This window comes from Pimephales promelas, chromosome 23, assembly GCF_988280905.1.
Source record: "Pimephales promelas chromosome 23, fPimPro1.hap1.1, whole genome shotgun sequence".
NCBI lineage: Eukaryota > Metazoa > Chordata > Actinopteri > Cypriniformes > Leuciscidae > Pimephales > Pimephales promelas.
Window position 1 is genome coordinate 17,451,028 of NC_142791.1, and position 17,554 is coordinate 17,468,581.

At 41.1% G+C, this 17,554-nt stretch overlaps 1 protein-coding gene across 2 annotated transcripts; it reads left to right on the forward strand.

Annotated features, from left to right (window-relative positions):
• The first annotated feature begins 1,261 nt into the window (after positions 1-1,261).
• On the forward strand, positions 1,262-11,397 carry hmgcs1 (3-hydroxy-3-methylglutaryl-CoA synthase 1 (soluble)). 2 transcript variants are annotated; one of them, XM_039677110.2, is made up of 10 exons: positions 1,262-1,401; positions 4,243-4,700; positions 5,236-5,361; positions 5,885-6,049; positions 6,734-6,902; positions 7,133-7,303; positions 7,388-7,494; positions 9,369-9,494; positions 9,593-9,741; positions 10,612-11,397. In XM_039677110.2, the coding sequence occupies exons 2-10, from the start codon at positions 4,253-4,255 to the stop codon at positions 10,696-10,698; spliced, it is 1,548 nt and encodes a 515-aa protein (XP_039533044.2). In that variant the 5' UTR covers positions 1,262-1,401; positions 4,243-4,252; the 3' UTR covers positions 10,699-11,397. The 2 variants fall into 2 exon arrangements, with proteins under 2 accessions (XP_039533044.2, XP_039533043.2); XM_039677109.2 differs by lacking the exon at positions 1,262-1,401 and adding an exon at positions 2,487-2,628.
• The last annotated feature ends 6,157 nt before the right edge of the window (positions 11,398-17,554 follow it).

Here is a 17,554-nt window from a genome sequence, read left to right on the forward strand (position 1 = left end):
CTGTTGCTTTTGGTGGCGTGCAATCCATTAAATCTGCATACGCGGGAGTTTAAGATCGGATTTATGTCCGTTTTGCAAAAACACATTTATGTGGCCAGGTGTAAATGGAATCGGTACTTATTATCCGGATAACTTATCTGGATACAGATCGCATTTTAATACCATGTGTAAATGGGGTCTAAAGGAGAAAAACAGTCGTCTTTCTAAATTATATACACACAAAAGCTGATTATATGTAATCTGCATTATAATCTAATTCTAAAAATTACCTACTTGTAAATCGATTATATTACATTTTAAAATACTTTTTTAACTTATTGATTGCATTCACACAATTGAAGTAAATTATTTATAATTTATTTTTTCTTCCTTATTCTTTTTTTACATGCACAAATTCATAATTTCATATTTAAATGTAACACTATAATTCCCAAAAAGTTTTCGTCATCCAAACCACGTTTACTAATATATTTATTTATATTTAATGTAATTTTTAATTCAAATCATGTTACTGCTAACAAAGAATAAATTATTTTATTTCTTGTTTTATATACTCTTCTGTGTTTTTAGTACAAGATTATTTTAATGTGATCAACAGGTCAAAATAGTTTAAAATGTATTAATCATTTAAAAGTCATGGCCTATTTTTCTTATGTAACAAACTATGATTTTTGTAATGTAAGTCTATAAAGATTTATTCATTTAACTTTTGCATGTTACTTTGCTCTATTTTATCTGGTATATACTAACTAACGTTAGACCTCTTAAAATGTCTTGAGGATTTATTTATCGTTATTGATTTAGTTTCTGTTGAACAGTCTCTCCCATTTCTATAATGTACATGTCATCCTAATAATCTAAACTGATAAGGAGGAAGGTATAGACATTGTTAAAGTTTCAAGTATTTTAATAACATAATACTTTTCTGAATATGTTCACACTAAGGATTACCTTATATTGTCATTTCAGTGAACACTTTCACATGATCCTCCGATATGATGTGTTTCATCGTTCAACCTCTTGTAGTCATGGAAACGATATTATGCTTCCCTATTCGCGCAGAAATGGCGAGCGGAATCAGCCGTGCGCTCTGATTGGCTGCTGCTCTCTCACCATACACCGTCATCCACTCACACCATTGAACCACTATGCGCACCTCGTCTAGCGACCCTCCTTTCTCAAGCGCTCATTGGCTGAGAGCGTGAAGGGGCGGGAAGATGAGGACCTTCAGAACGCGTTCTGTGTTTTGATTGGCTGTGTTGGAAGCGCTCCAGAAGCAGACGCGCGCGTTGCACAGGTATCGTCCGTTTGCCGTGTATAAATAGTATGTCTTTAATACCGTCTTCAACGGCCGCTTTACTCAATGACAAGCTCTCTTAGGAACTGAACTTTGTTATAAAGGTAAGTCCAGTCTAAAACTGTTTTCACATTCAACAACATTAATGTGCTTAATTCTGACGTAAATGTATCTAAATTAATATTATAGCCTATTTTATAAAGTTCTGGCTACACTACATTAACTTCCAAATGACTTTTATTCTTAACTTAACATTAACTTCCAAATGACTTTCATTCTCCATGACTATCTCTCGATAGTTCAGCATGCTCTTGAAAAACTCTTTTTTTTTTTTTTTTTTACTTTTATTAAAGATTAAGAATTATTCTAAAATACATAATAAGCTAAGCTAAATGAAATATCGACGCAACACTAATAAAATCCCAATGACCAACTTCCTGAATTAAATTTAATATGAGCGCTTTTGTCTAACTTTCTTCCGATCTCGTTTACTAGGCCTATCAGTAACTAAGTTACTGATGTTCAATATGGGCGAATTCAGGAGACAATTTTGCCACTGAAATGACTGGGGGAAAGTGTCTCAATCACCCTGAAATTACAGAACCCAGATAGCAAACTGACATTGAATCAACGTGGAAATATGACATCGAAACAACGTTGATCTGACATTGTTTTGCTCATCGAATTATGGTTGAACCAACGCCAGACGCGTCATTCTTTCAAAACTAACGGAAAATCAACTTGAAATCAACGCGTTGTTTCAACGTTATGAAAGCAAACCAATTTTCGATTTTCATTTAAGTTAGCTTTGAATGCCGCGTCTGACGTTGGTTCAACGTTAATTCGATGAGCAAAATCAACGTTGTTTCAATATCGTGAGAGACGTCGTTTCCACGTTGATTCAATGTCAGTTTGCTGTCTGGGAAACGACGTAAATTGAATATATTTTAAACAAAACCTCGCACATCATACAACTTATACATCTAAAGTCCATTTGGTGTTTGCTAAAAACAAACAAAAAACATAATATTGGTTTAAAAACGTTTAAGGCATTAATTACATGTTCGTATTTACGCGTTCCGAATATTAGCATTCAAAAAAGTGGGAAATTCCTGTGTAGTACACACTGGTTGTGCGAACTGTCAAAGCTCTCTGGAACTGTCTAGTGCGCGTGTGTCGAGGCGCGCTCCTTCGTCAGCGGAAGACGGTCCGTCGACAAACACTGCTCGAGTACACACTCATCACACATCTGACCTTATGAGATCTCCCCCCGGACGACTCTGAGCTCGCCATCCCGCAGACTCGCTAGAGAACTGATATATGATTGTAAGGTAAGAAGAACTGTGTGTGAATGAAGTCGTGTATGTGTCGCGGTGATGACTGAGGTGTTCGCGGTCCGCCAGTGACACAAGTAACGTTAACGTTTGGTGGTGGAGTCATTGCCTAGCCCTAGACCCTTTCCAGAATTAACGTTATGTTAAATGTAACTTAAATGTATATTGGCGTTTATTAGTTGCTTATTAAAATGAACTATTGCCCAGAGAAGCGTCAGTGAGGAGTGAACGCGTTTCCACACCACGACAAACCAGAAAGCTTGATTTATAGCGCGTTATTTACTTATAAAATCAGTACAAGTATTAAGTTTTTTTTACAGAGGAATTATTATATCATCCAAATCAAACAAGAACAACAATTTATAATGGTGTAATTCATATTGATTAAAGTCAACTAGTTGAAAGAAACATGGCAAGTTAGCTGTTTTTACCATCTATATCTATGGTTTTAACCCTACAAGACAAGATCACGTGATACCAAAATCCATTTACTTCTGTTTATTTCAGTTGAACTCTTTTATGCACATTCCCTGTGCGTAAATAAATCAATACCAATAGTGTTTACAAGGTCGTTTTTTTTTTTTTTTTTTTTTTTTTTACATTGACTGATCAAGTGTGTTTACTTGACACGGAACAGGACAAGTTCCGCTGCCGCAGAGCCATATCTATGTGGGTTAAAGGTAATGTCCTTTAGCCAGCGAAGGGTTAATCTCATTAGAGGAGAGCAGAGCTCCAGGGCTCACAGGCTCTGCCTTGTGCCTCTCACTACCAATGGCTTTTTCCTCAGGACGCTGTACACATATTTGTTTTCACATTTTCGCTTGTCGTCTCATGGTATTTATGAATATCCCCCCGGTCAAAAGTTTGGAAAAATATGATTTAAAAAGAAATGTGTTCGTCTGCTCAGCAAGACTGCATTTTATACGATAAAAACTCTAATATTGTGAAATATTATTAAAATAATGAAATTGTTTTCTATGTGAATAGATAGTAAAATGTATTTTTTTATTCCTGTGATCAAAGCTGAGTTTTCAGCCTCATTACTCTAGTCTTCAGTGTCACATGATCCTTGAGAAATCATTCTAATATGATAATTTGATGCTTGAGAAACATATTAGAGAAAATATGTACTTTTATTCTGGAAGAACACATTACAATATATCAAGATGCATTGCCCAAATTAATGCTATCAAGAAAGACAAGTTTTCTTCAAAAATATGAAGCAGCACAACTGTTTTCGAAATTGATGATAATCATAAATATTTCCTGAGCATCAAATACTCATATTAGATTAAATTTCAGAAGGATCATGTTGCACTAAAGACTGAAGTAATGATGCTGAAAACTCAGCTTTGATCGTAGCAGGAATAAATTACAGTTTACAATAAATTCACATAGAAAACTGATTTTTTTAAATTTATTAATATTTCTGATCAAATAAATGCAGTTTTTCTGAGCACAGGAGACATCTTATCAAACTCAAACATTATGAAATATGTTCCTCTGCTCATATCTGATCTGCGACCCTGTTCTCTAGACATCAGTGTTGAATAACCCCTGTACGCCTGCTTTATGTGAGTCCATGTGATGAATTATACACTTCTGTCTCAGTCCATTCAGAATGCCTGGATCCCTCCCTGCAGTTTGTGAGGCCGCGTGGCCCAAAGATGTGGGCATCTTGGCCATGGAGGTCTACGTGCCCTCACAGTTCGTTGACCAGGCCGAGCTGGAGGAGTACGATGGCGTCGGGGCGGGGAAGTACACAGTCGGGCTGGGACAGGCCCGCATGGGCTTTTGCTCAGACCGGGAGGACATCAACTCCCTGTGCCTGACGGTGGTCCAGCGCCTGATGGAGAGGAGCGGCCTGTCCTACGACAGCGTGGGCCGGCTCGAGGTCGGCACCGAAACCATCATCGACAAGTCCAAGTCCACTAAGACGGTCCTGATGCAGCTGTTCGAGGAGTCGGGCAACACCGACGTGGAGGGAGTGGATACCACCAACGCCTGCTACGGGGGAACTGCCGCACTCTTCAATGCCATCAACTGGGTCGAGTCCAGCTCCTGGGACGGTGCGCTGCTCTCTCTCACACACACACACATCTGGGTCGAGTCTTGCACAATATCTAAAGTGTCTCACCACAATATCTAAAGACAAATATTCATAGGTAAAGAACAATAGGGCAGTGTTTTTTTTTTTTTTTTTATTTTTTTTTTTTGTATTGTAACACTGTTTTTAGGACAGTTAAGCATGCCATTTCTGTCATTTTATGTATATGGTAATATTTGAAATACTGCCTTTAATTTAAATGATACAACTTTTTATTACAGTAGTGAGAATCGCCATTAAGAATAATGGGAATTACATATTCTAAGTTTAAAAAAAACTAAGAATTTAGTGTAGCAAATACCCCTTAGTTATTAGAGAATAATGTTGCAATGAAAAAAATCACAACAGTCCTAAAACATGCATTATGACCTTCTATGCATATTTTATTTGGGTAAGTTTTTATTTTAGGGTCAAATGTGTCCACATTTGTTATAAAGAGTTCTATTCTGTTGTTTGCCTGTTGAGCATTGACTGACTGACTGGTCTTGATGGTGCAGGTCGCTATGCTGTGGTCGTCGCTGGTGATATTGCGGTGTACGCCACGGGCAGTGCCAGGCCTACAGGGGGCGCCGGAGCCGTGGCCATGTTAGTGGGACCAAACGCCCCTCTGGCCTTTGAGAGAGGTATGAGGCCTGCCTGACATCAGCTGTCATGACACCTCACACACACTCACACACATACACAGCTCTAACTAAGCAGGGTCTGGTGTGAAACCGAGGTTAAAGTCCACATTATATTCACGCTATAATCAGCAGTTATAGACCTTATTCAGAGCAGCGCCATGACAGGTATGAAAGTGAGGCTGTGAGGGATAGACTTACCGTGTTTCCAATGGCATCCGCTGTAAAAAGCTGAATAAAGCAGCTAGATTACTTAAAAATTTTCACAGCTTACATTGTCGGGAGTTTTTTGTCAACTGACATTTCTTTGAAAGATATTTTTCCAGTGTTTCATGAGGAGAACAATCCGAAAACGCATTAAATAACAGTACAGCCCATTGAAGAGATGCAAGTCTATCCCTCACAGCCTCGCTTTCATTCTCATTAAAAATCAAAGATGGCGCTGCCGTGAATAAGGCGTATACCTGTGATGATCTGTATTCTTTGTTTCATGAAGTCATTGAAATGTAATCACGTATTTCCACAGGGCTTCGTGGGACACACATGCAGCATGCGTATGATTTCTATAAGCCAGATATGGTCTCCGAGTATCCAGTGGTGGACGGCAAGCTCTCCATCCAGTGTTACCTCAGCGCTTTAGACCGATGCTACTCCGTCTTCAGGAACAAGATCCACGCCCAGTGGCAAAGAGGTTGGCTAATATTTCCACATATTCCTAAACAATGTAAATCAATCATTGACTCTCTCTCTGATTTATTTTTATGTATTTATTTGTATTATTCTGCCATAATGTGAAAGTAAATCGTGACTGAGGGCTGCCAGATAGCAATAATATCCAGACACAGTTTCTATATACCCTCTTTATTTTAAGTGTCTACATTTACATGCATCATTTGATACATTGCACTTCTTGTGTACATCCATGTTTTGACATTGTTGATGTATTTAATTTTGCCTGCATTTAATTCCAGCTGTTATAATTTCTGTCACACTGTTCACCCCTTAACCCTCCCTTAAAATCAGCCAAGCTTACATTATTTAGTAAACTGATTTCCACTTTAATTAAAAAAAAAAAAAATTTAACAAACACGATTAATGTGTAAGCCCATCTATATTGGTCCAATGATGGTATCCTCATTGTATTATATGGGGAAGGTTTCTCACGTGTTCCGTCTTTTCTCATGGCAAAGGTTTGTGGGTTAAATACTATACATTTTCTCATATGCATTTTCTTATGAAACGGTTTTAATGATGTCCATGCATCATTAAATGTGAGCGAGTGTTTGACTGTTCCTTTTAACTCTAATGAACATGTCAAAGTCATTTAGAATAATCTCAAATCTCATCTTGTGGTATGTCTTCTGCTGTGTTTCAGAGGGTGTTGAGCGGCGCTTTAGTCTGGAAGATTTTGGCTTCATGGTCTTCCACTCTCCTTACTGCAAACTGGTCCAGAAGTCTTTGGCTCGCCTAATGCTCAACGATTTCATGAGTCACCCATGTCCAAACACAGAGAGCGGGCCCTTCAGCGGACTGGAAGCTTTCAGGTTAATAGGCTCCTTCAGCTGACGATTGAGCGTTAAAAAGAGTCGCACCAATCGTCACATGTAACGTTAATTAATTCATCACAATATATTTTTATTAAAAGAAAAAGTTCACCAAAATGGAAAATTCAGTAAAATTCTGGCTTTTGGCAACAGCAGATGATAGTAACCACGTCTTAAATAAACCAAACAAACGTTTTCAATTTCTTTACCTTTTTTTTTTTTTTTTGCAGAGACGTGAAGATTGAGGACACTTATTTCGACAGAGATGTGGAGAAGGCCTTTATGAAATCCAGTTCAGAACTGTTCGAGAATAAAACCAAAGCGTCTCTCCTTATATCCAACCAGAACGGCAACATGTACACACCGTCAGTGTACGGCTGCTTGGCTTCAGTTCTCGCACAGTAAGTGTCACAGGTTTCACACAGTATTCATGGTTATATTCAAAGCCACTGCAAACGGGATTATTATTTTGTAAATCTCCACAGACACACACCGCAGCACTTGGCAGGCCAGAGGATCGGTGTGTTTTCTTACGGCTCAGGCTTTGCTGCAACACTCTACTCCATCAGAGTCACACAAGACGCCACACCTGGTACACACACACACACACACACACACACAAAAGCGGTTTCTATTAGTGTCATTCCCCTAAACTAGGATGGGCGGTACGACCAAGCTCACAGTTATGGGACAGCACATTTTGTCACTTATGTGGAATTTCAACCCAAAAATGTTTAAGATGTATTGGATTATTATATAGTAGTCATGCCTATTTTTTGATAGTGAATTAAATGAAAAGTACTCCATCTTTATTTGGAACTAGCCAAATAGTAACAAAAAGATTGCATAAGTAAATCTGGCATGCAGGCTTTGCCCACACGGGATCAGCTGGATTCTGTATTATTGTGCTGTATTATATTGCTATGTTTATAATACATAGCAGCTATGTATTTGCCAGCTATGTTTCCATCCACCTATTTATATTTTAAATAAAAAGCTGTATGGAAACGCCAGGATTAACACAACTTCTAAAAAAATCATACTTTGAATTGCACGTGATGTCACAAGTAATGGCTGGCGGGCAAGAACGCCATTCTCCAGCAACGAAACCCAGTAAACTATTAAACTAGTGCTGACGTGATTCTCAGAGCGGCTGTGTAGATAAACATCGAAAACATCGCAAGCGTCATGCATGCCTCAGTCTGTGTTTGAGTGTTGTGGTAAATGAGACATCAGTAGCCCTCAATCAGGTCATGGGGTCTATACGACCCCAATCGAATTTTACTTAATAAAAAAAAAGGTTCCCTTCATCCCAGTGGAATAAGATTTTGTGACTTTTCATACATTTATTCATACGTACATCTACACACACACAAAAAACTGGGCTTGATTGAGTACAAAAGTACTCTATATCTCCAAAAACACAGCATTAATGAATAGATGAGAAGTAAACAAAAAAAAATTATATATTATTTATATGATTAAAAATTTATATTATTTGCACAATTACTCAAACAATTGTTGGGGTCATATAGACCTCGAAGCCCAGAAGTGTAAACAGGAAACGAAGACCATTTGAAGGTTAAATGGTTTTTCAGAGAGACACAGAACATGCATGATTCCTATTTAAATACTTTTTATGCAAATATTCACATACACTAGTCTGTCACGACTCACGATTTTATCCAAGATATAACAATTCCGTGAATTTCCGCGTTATACAGTAAATTCCATTTCTATGCCTGGATTCCGGAATTCTGTCTGCGTTTTCTGACATCGCAACTTGGGAAAATGTAGCTTGTGTGTAGTGTGTGGACGCTACCGCACTACAATCAAAAAAAGAGCTTTGCTGTTGAAAAGCTAATTGATTCAGAAAACAGCGACGCTACCGCCACGCTACTGAGAAATGTAGTTAAACTTGTTGCGTCACTACTTGCGGCAACGCTATTGCTGGAGGGGAAAGAGCCACAGTATCTTACCCGACTGCAGCAACTTTCATTCTTATTACTGAGATTTTGTGCCAGTTTCCCAGGAAGTGACGTCTTTGTTCTCTTGAAACCATGGGATGGAAACGTTACTATTTTCGCGAATCTTTATGCAATTACTCTAATTCTGTGTATTTTTTACTAAAGTGTCTGCACCGGATGCAAGCTGTGTGTCACGTCAGATTAATCCCATTACAATCTGTGATGCTGTCTACAGTGGATATGCGATATATCTACAGTGGATATATCACGCTGTCAGCTACTTCCAACAACACAACATTTGGATTTAGAATATTTTTTTTAGAATGTTCAGTGTGGACACAGAATCACACCGTGGACACAAGCGCCGCACAACGTACTTATACTGAACAAAGCTGCCTGAAGTTTCTATAAGAGGCTAGTCGTATCGCCCAGCCACTGTTAGCTCAAGGTTGATGACAGTCAGTCAGTCGGTTGTGCTAACGTACATCTTCAATTCAAGGCTCTGCTCTGGATAAGATGGTCTCCAGCCTGTGTGACTTGCAGGCCCGACTGGACTCCAGAACGAAGGTTTCACCGGGGGTTTTTGCTGAGAACATGAAGCTCCGAGAAGAAACCCACCATTTAGGTAATCAAGCGCTTATGTTCTGTTCTTCTCGCATTCATTTTTGTCTTTCTGAAAATCTTTTGGATCCATTTGATGTGATCTTTGTCATATTCCCACAGCAAACTACATCCCTCAAGGCTCTGTGGAGGACCTCTCCCCGGGAACATGGTACCTGACCCGTGTGGACGAGAAGCATCGCAGACAGTACGCCAGGCGCTCGATGAACGACCACAGGTCTCTGGAGGCAGGACTGCTCACTGCAGCCGAGGTACACACTCACCCTGGAACAGTTAAACATGTTCATTCAGCTAGAAGTAAAGCCCATGACGTGTGTGTAGAGAACATGATGTCAATTAAATCAGTTTGACTGTACACACAGACCGATTATCACCCACAACACATCCTGACCCTTTGGTGCTCTTCGCGTGTCGGTCAAAAAAGTTTGGTTTTTTTTTCTTTTTCAATGAAATTAATTTACTATATTGTAGTTCGATAATGTTTTTTATTTAATATTTTTAGATTTTTAGGGGATTTTGTGTTACTAAATTACATTTATTCACTTTTTGAGCACAGACCTGAAACTTTAATTTCCAACTTAAACTGTCGTAAAAGAGCACAGACTGAAGTTTGATCTCTTTTCAAAGACGACACTTGGCAGATTATTGCTTAAGTGATTTTTTTTTTAGGTTTATTTTTATGAAAAAAAAAGCAAAAATACTATTCTAAATTTGCATATGATACTTTAAAAAACATGTTTTACTCTAAAACTGTGAGAAAATCAAAGCCATAAATTAAGTTTTGTTGAAAATTTGAGCCTGCTATCTCAAAAAACTAGATTTCTGTACGATTTTGTTTTGCCCACAGTACGAACAGTTTCCTCTAGATGAAATTCGTCTAGAGACGAAGTTTCGTACCATTCTGATGAAGGGGAAAAAAAGTACAATTTTTCGAAGGGCACCAGAGGATTAATGCCAGGTGTAAACATGGCCTGAGAGCGATTGCCGTGTTCATATATGCCTAAACAAACCCAGCTAGTGTAGGACACGACCTGTTCTGAAACACACTCCAGTCTTTTTTTGTAGTAAATCACTTCTAAGTGTTTTGTGTTTGGCTGATTGTGTTTTTCTGTCCTTCTCAGCATATCCCCAGCCCGCTCAAGAAGATGCCCCGTATCCCAACTACCACAGCTGGCCCTGAGGTGGTCGTCAGTAACGGGGATCATTAATTGCCTCTGTGAGGTGCAGGTTATGTAGAGGGACACAGGATCTGGAGAAGAAACAAGCTAAACAAGACCCCAGGACTTCTGCAGCCGTCAAATCAAACTCAAAGCTTTTTAAATGTCCCAGGACAGAATTAGTTTGACCGTCACTGTGTTGAAGATGCAGTGTTAGTACATGGGAAGGTTTCTCTGCTGCTCGGAGTCATCTATTCAGACCTGCTGACTTCTTTAATCCTTTTAACTTCAAATATCTACCTGTTGGCCTTTCACAAGGTCCATGTCGTCGATCCCGTCAGTCATCACACGAGGGGTCGGAGCGTCTAAACGTGGATGTTTTAGGGAAGATCGGCCCTCGTTTTTAATTGATCTAGAAGCTGCAGTTTTCACCCTCACGGCTGTATCGCTCTGTCAGGATTTGTGTTTTTAACTCTTTTTAGTCAGTCTTATCACCATGGCCATGTCAGGGAAATGTGCCTGGGTCACATATTAATATGAGCCATAAATGTATAGTTTTAATTGCATACAGTAAGTACATAATTGTTTAGTTACTGCTAAACTGGCTTGTGTTGGCATTTATGTCCTTTGAAACGAGAATCATAAGTAGATGGTGTTCATTTATAATGAACCCAGACTAGGAAATAAAGTCATGATTATTGTTAGAGGATAAAAGATTGATGACAACATTAAATGTTAGAATCAGTCACACTGGTAACAACAAATTATATATATCACAACTTACCCTAAAATTGAGAAATGATATGATTTAAAGCCATCAAATTTTTGACCTTTGATTGTTTCAAACACAGAGCACTTCTTGGTAATGATGCAGAGATTTATGGGAGAAGCAATATTAGAAATAATGCTACAATATTGTAGAAGTTTGCACCTTAAAACCTTAATGTCAAAGGGCTCAAGACAGATATTATAGGTTAAAAGCAAAGAAGAGACATTTTCAGACAGAGATTGTACTTAATTACACAAACACTGAGAGCAAGATGGCTTTTCCTTCCAGAACATTCTTCAATCCGTGGGTCCATGTTAACATCTGAAGAAAAACTACATATCATCAACTTTGAGAAGCCTTATTCTAACCATGTCCAAAACACAAAGGTTTTTTTTTCTTTTTCTGAAAACTGTATAGAGGAATTTTTCTTTCTTTTCGTTCTGCTGCCAGGACATTTTGACTGTAAAGATATAACTTGAAACAGACAATGTTTACAAGAGGTTTCCCTGAGATCAGTTCATGCCAATAATTGGCAAGTAATGTACAGTACTAACTTATGTTTGCAGATGGACAAAAATTGGAATCTGATCAGATGCATCTTGAAGGAGCTGTATTGAGGATGTCACAATATCACATGGGAATATGTTCATATATGAACTGAGGATTAAATGTTCTTTTGCTGATGCCTCTGTTTATTTTTTTGTGTCCACTGAATTACTGCAGGGCTAGAGTAATATCATGTATCATAAATATTTACATATGTAACATTTGGGCACTTTGCCTAGTCAGCAGTTTCAGATTGGCTTGAATACACAGCTGTTTGGTCCAGTCGTGTGTGTACGCGCAGAAGAACACACTCCTCACAGATGTCTGCTTCACACACATATCATTGTGCTCTCTACAAATCATTTATATTTTTGTAGGAAGCATTATTGATTAATAAATCCATTGATAAATGCTCCAAAATATGTATTACTAACTCTTATTGCATTTCATATGCAAGTATTTGTTATTGAAAGTCTCCCTGTGGTGAAAATCATGCCTATGTGGTGTTTTTAATAAGAATTATAAGACATTTGTGCATTTGGCTGACACTTTTATCCAAAGCGAACAACAAAATAAAAAAGAGCAGCAAATTCAGCTCAATCTCATTAAAATACATGTGGTTTAAACATAGATGATTGGTCACTCTTTTATTTGTTTAGCAATATTATTGTTGTATTTTAACTGCCCACTATTCATGAGAAAAACAACATGTCTCTCATTACTTGTTTTTTTTACTATTTTTTTTATTGACAAACTATAGATAACAACAGATGACAGCATGAGAAAAAGGAGACAATTACATCAAATTGGAATATAAGTACAGTAAAGAGAAAAAAGCAGAGGAAGTAACTTAAATTACATATCGCTCAACATATTATCATACATTTTCACAAATTTGACACATTTTTTGTTATTCTTTTTAGTGTGTTAATAAAATAATTAAATTCACAGAGAAAACATTTAAATTGGGTACTCTTAAAGAATATTTGCATTTGTGAATAAAATATTTTGGCAAAAAAAAAATATTTTCTATATATTCTGTTCTATGATTACAATTCGAAAAATAACAAATTACGTCTCTCATTACTTGTGCGCGTGCAACAGCTGCAGCGGTGACGTCCCAGTTCACCTGACGTCACAGCGTGGACCTCGGCAGCGGGGTTTATAAGAAATCTCGAGTCCTTCAGTGGTGAGTTTTGGCAATATTGAGTTCTCTTTCATCATCTCGTGTTCAAGATCCACCTATGGGAAGGGCATCCGTACCTGACCTCTGCAGAAGCATCCAATTGCACCAAGTCTGGCTAGACATACAGAAGTGCGCGGCCAATGCCCGGTGATGCCACACCCCCTCACCTACCGGCATATAATATCTGTGCGCGCTGCTATTCCTCAGTTGACATTCGCTTCTCGCGATTTCTGCACTGACACAGTTTGGTTGGATTAACGTTACGCTGCTCACTTTCGAGTCTACAGGAGGACATATCGCCAGTTCAGCCTCTGCCAGACGTGAGTGACAGTCGTTTGTTCAGCCTATCTGCTGTGTATTTTGCATCCGGAGCTGCCGAGCTCTCACAGTCCTTCACCTGCTCCTCCTTACATGGCTGCCCGCCATGGATTTTCCGAGTTCTTCACCGCTGGCCCACCCATGGCTATGTGACCGTCTAAACAGCCGCTTCCCCCGGGGAACAGTCTATCACGACGAGCCTGCCCGGCCGCATGTGGTGCTCTCATCGTTTTAACATTCCCTAGGCTAGCGCTCACGAGGTTTTGCCTCAGTCTATCCTCCTGGAAGTTTGTGAGCGAGCGGCCGTTCGTCTCAACATTGTTTGGCCAGTGGTATTCCCCTTAAGCTTCTGTCCTCCAAGACAGCTTCGCTCTTGGCCTTGCCATCTGCCAACGTGTCAGTGAGCTACATGCACTCTTGGTTCATCCCTCGTGCTCTAGTTCTCCCTCAGTGGAGATAAGGTTTCCCTTAAGCCTAACCCGGCCTTCATGCCGAAGTGCTTCCCGGCGTTCACTTCGGAGGTGTTGAAGCTGTCCGCCTTTCACCCTCTACCTTTTACCTCTCTAGAGGATCTGTGTCCAGTTTGTGCTTACAGGCATATGACCAGAACCAATGCCTTCCGGAAGAGCGACCAGCTCTTTGTTTCATGGGCCCCCCTGCACAGAGGGAGTTCCATATTGAAGCAACGCCTCTCACATTGGGTTGTGGACGCTATAACTGTGGCTTACGAAGAAAATGGAGTGCAGCCCCCAAGGGGCATCAAAGCTCATTCCACTAGGGGCTTAGCCGCCTCTTGGGCTCTGTTTAGGGGAGTGTCACTGCAGTTGGGCTTCTCCTCATAACTTTTGTGAGTTACTACCAGTTGGATGTCACCAGTACCTCGGTAGCACATTCGGTTTTAGGGGTGGGGTCTTCTTAGCTCCTCCCTGTAACCCTGTTGGAAAAATACCAATAAGAGTGAATGGAACGGCTGGCTATGATCATTCCTGTCACCAAACATTTACCTCCCCTTTTGGGTATAGGTTATATGCCTTGGTGGGTTGGGGTTACTATCATGTATGTGTCTCATGCATGTTTCATGTCCACAGTAGTTAGGTGTGACTTCACCTTTGCAGGCTCATGATTAATGGACATGTCAGGCACCGCCTCCCCGAGGTGACCGTCCTTCTCTGGCTTCAGAACCTCACTGTGAGTGTATTGAGCAATCGGGGAGCTGTCCATGTCTCTCCCATAGGTGGATCTCGAACACAAGATGATGAAAGAGAACAATAGGTTACTGTCGTAACCCCGGTTCTCTGAAACATCGAGTGGAGAGATCCACCAGCTTTGCCCCACTTGCCGCACGAGAAGCGAATATACTTACTGAGGAATAGCAGCTGTTATATGCCCGTAGGTGAAGGGGTGTGTGGCATCACCGGGCAATTTTGTACACAAACAAAAATGCATCCCGGATTCCGCAACTACGGCCATTTTGCTCACTGTCTTTCAGAAGAAACCACAGCAAAAAACAATAGGTTACTATCGTAGACCCGGTTCTCTGAAACATCGAGTGGAGAGATCCACCTATGGGCATCCGTGCCTGACCTCTGCAGAAGCATCCAATTGCACCAAGTCTGGCTAGACAGACAGAAGCGCGCGGCCTTAACAATGCCAGAAAAGAGGAGATGGATGAAAAGTATGTCATTCACAGGGGTTTGCTGTATGTCAGAGACTCTAAAGTGACTTGTGGACTACATCCAATGAAACTCAAAGCTCAAATTTCAAAGCTCAAATTGTACACGCATACATCCATTAGAGGTACTTTGTTGAAATATTACCATGACCACCCTACTGCTGGACATCTCGGAATTACCAAAACATTGACCTGGATGTAAAGAGATACGTTACCTCATGTGTTCCATGTGTCAATTGCCGAAGCCTAGTCACCCGCAGACAAACGCTACAGAAAGGGTGAACCATACCTTTAAAACAGCCATTCGTGCATACGTGGGGGACAAACACACCTCATGGGACAGATACATACCTCAGATATGTTTCGCTCTTCGTACTGAGCCACATGAGAGTACAGGCCTGTCACCGTCAATGATGTTTTATGGATGTGAGCTTGAGACTCAGCTTGATTTGGTCACACAACCGAATGTTGATGGAGTGGATGACCCGGATGTAACATACCCGGAGAATTTGAGAGCTTCCTTACAAGACGCTCATGATTACGCCAGAGTAGCTCTAGAGGAAGGACATAAACGTAGAAAACGTTATTATGACCTAAAACGGCGTTCGGTTTCTTATGTTGTGGATGATCTGGTTAGAGTGAAAACTCACCCAAAGTCTAATGCAATAACAAACTTTAAAGTACCACCAGGTATTTTTTACTCTCAGGGTCCCCCTACAGTTGGGAAACAGTATTGTCCTCTACTGCTGTCGTAAACTCTGTCATCCTATATGCACGCGCATTTGTTGACATCAAGCATGATATATTGCCCTGAACATTGTAGGAGGCGGTCACATGCAGGTGTTCTGCTTGCGTCACGGGTGAAATGTCTTCATCCCAGGTACAGTGACATATATTTCAGCATGTCATATGAATATTATTTCATGGGTTTTATTTTTTTTCTAACGACAAAATGATCACAATGCTCATGTTTACAAGCCAGCGTCATTATAGTAGCCTAGTCTATTGGTTACCGTTTTACTGAATCTATATGATACTTCAATGCAATGTTTGAGTGGTAAATAATAACCGTATATCGTCAATATTATAATATCAAGCTACCATAAATTAATCAGCAAAATCGATTTGAATTACAGCTTGAGGCAAGAAAAATAAAAGAATATCACAGAATAGGGATCAAAAATATGATTTTGTACATCTTATATATTTCCTTGCAAGAATGTAGCCCCTACCAAACTTGTACGCTGTTTAGAAGTTAAAACACTAGTTAACTTTATTTTGAAGATAAACGGAGGATAAGATAGCTTCTGTAACATAGTAAGGCAGAAAAAACTGTGTGGATCTGTCAGGCACAGGCGCTCCCTGTGTGGATCTGGCAGGCACAGGCGCTCCCTGTGTGGATCTGATGGCACAGGCGCTCCCTGTGTGGATCTGACGGGCACAGGCGCTCTCTGTGTGGATCTGGCAGGCACAGGCGCTCTCTGTGTGGATCTGGCAGGTACAGGCGCTCCCTGTGTGGATCTGGCAGGTACAGGCGCTCCCTGTGTGGATCTGTCGGGCACAGGCACTCTCTGTGTGGATCTGGCAGGTACAGGCGCTCCCTATGTGGATCTGTCGGGCACAGGCACTCTGTGTGGATCTGGAAGGTACAGGCACTCCCTGTGTCGATCTGTCGGGCACAGGTGCTCCCTGTGTGGATCTGGCAGGCACAGGCGCTCCCTGTGTGGATCTGTCAGCCACAGGCGCTCTCTGTGTGGATCTGGCAGGTACAGGCGCTCCCTGTGTGGATCTGATGGCACAGGCGCTCCCTGTGTGGATCTGACGGGCACAGGCGCTCCCTGTGTGGATCTGTCGGGCACAGGCACTCTCTGTGTGGATCTGGCAGGTACAGGCGCTCCCTGTGTGGATCTGGCAGGCACAGGCGCTCCCTGTGTGGATCTGATGGCACAGGCGCTCCCTGTGTGGATCTGACGGGCACAGGCGCTCCCTGTGTGGATCTGACGGGCACAGGCACTCTCTGTGTGGATCTGGCAGGTACAGGCGCTCCCTGTGTGGATCTGGCAGGCACAGGCGCTCCCTGTGTGGATCTGATGGCACAGGCGCTCCCTGTGTGGATCTGACGGGCACAGGCGCTCTCTGTGTGGATCTGGCAGGTACAGGCGCTCCCTGTGTGGATCTGATGGCACAGGCGCTCCCTGTGTGGATCTGACGGGCACAGGCGCTCCCTGTGTGGATCTGGCAGGCACAGGCGCTCCCTGTGTGGATCTGGCAGGTACAGGCGCTCCCTGTGTGGATCTGTCGGGCACAGGCACTCTCTGTGTGGATCTGGCAGGTACAGGCGCTCCCTGTGTGGATCTGGCAGGCACAGGCGCTCCCTGTGTGGATCTGATGGCACAGGCGCTCCCTGTGTGGATCT

What these genes read in the sequence shown, in the direction of transcription:
- hmgcs1 (XM_039677109.2), top strand. An exon ending in CCCTCTGGCCTTTGAGAGAG is followed by an intron (nt 5,362 to 5,884) that starts GTATGAGGCCTG and finishes GTATTTCCACAG; the next exon opens with GGCTTCGTGGGACACACATG. An exon ending in AGCGGACTGGAAGCTTTCAG is followed by an intron (nt 6,903 to 7,132) that starts GTTAATAGGCTC and finishes TTTTTTTTGCAG; the next exon opens with AGACGTGAAGATTGAGGACA.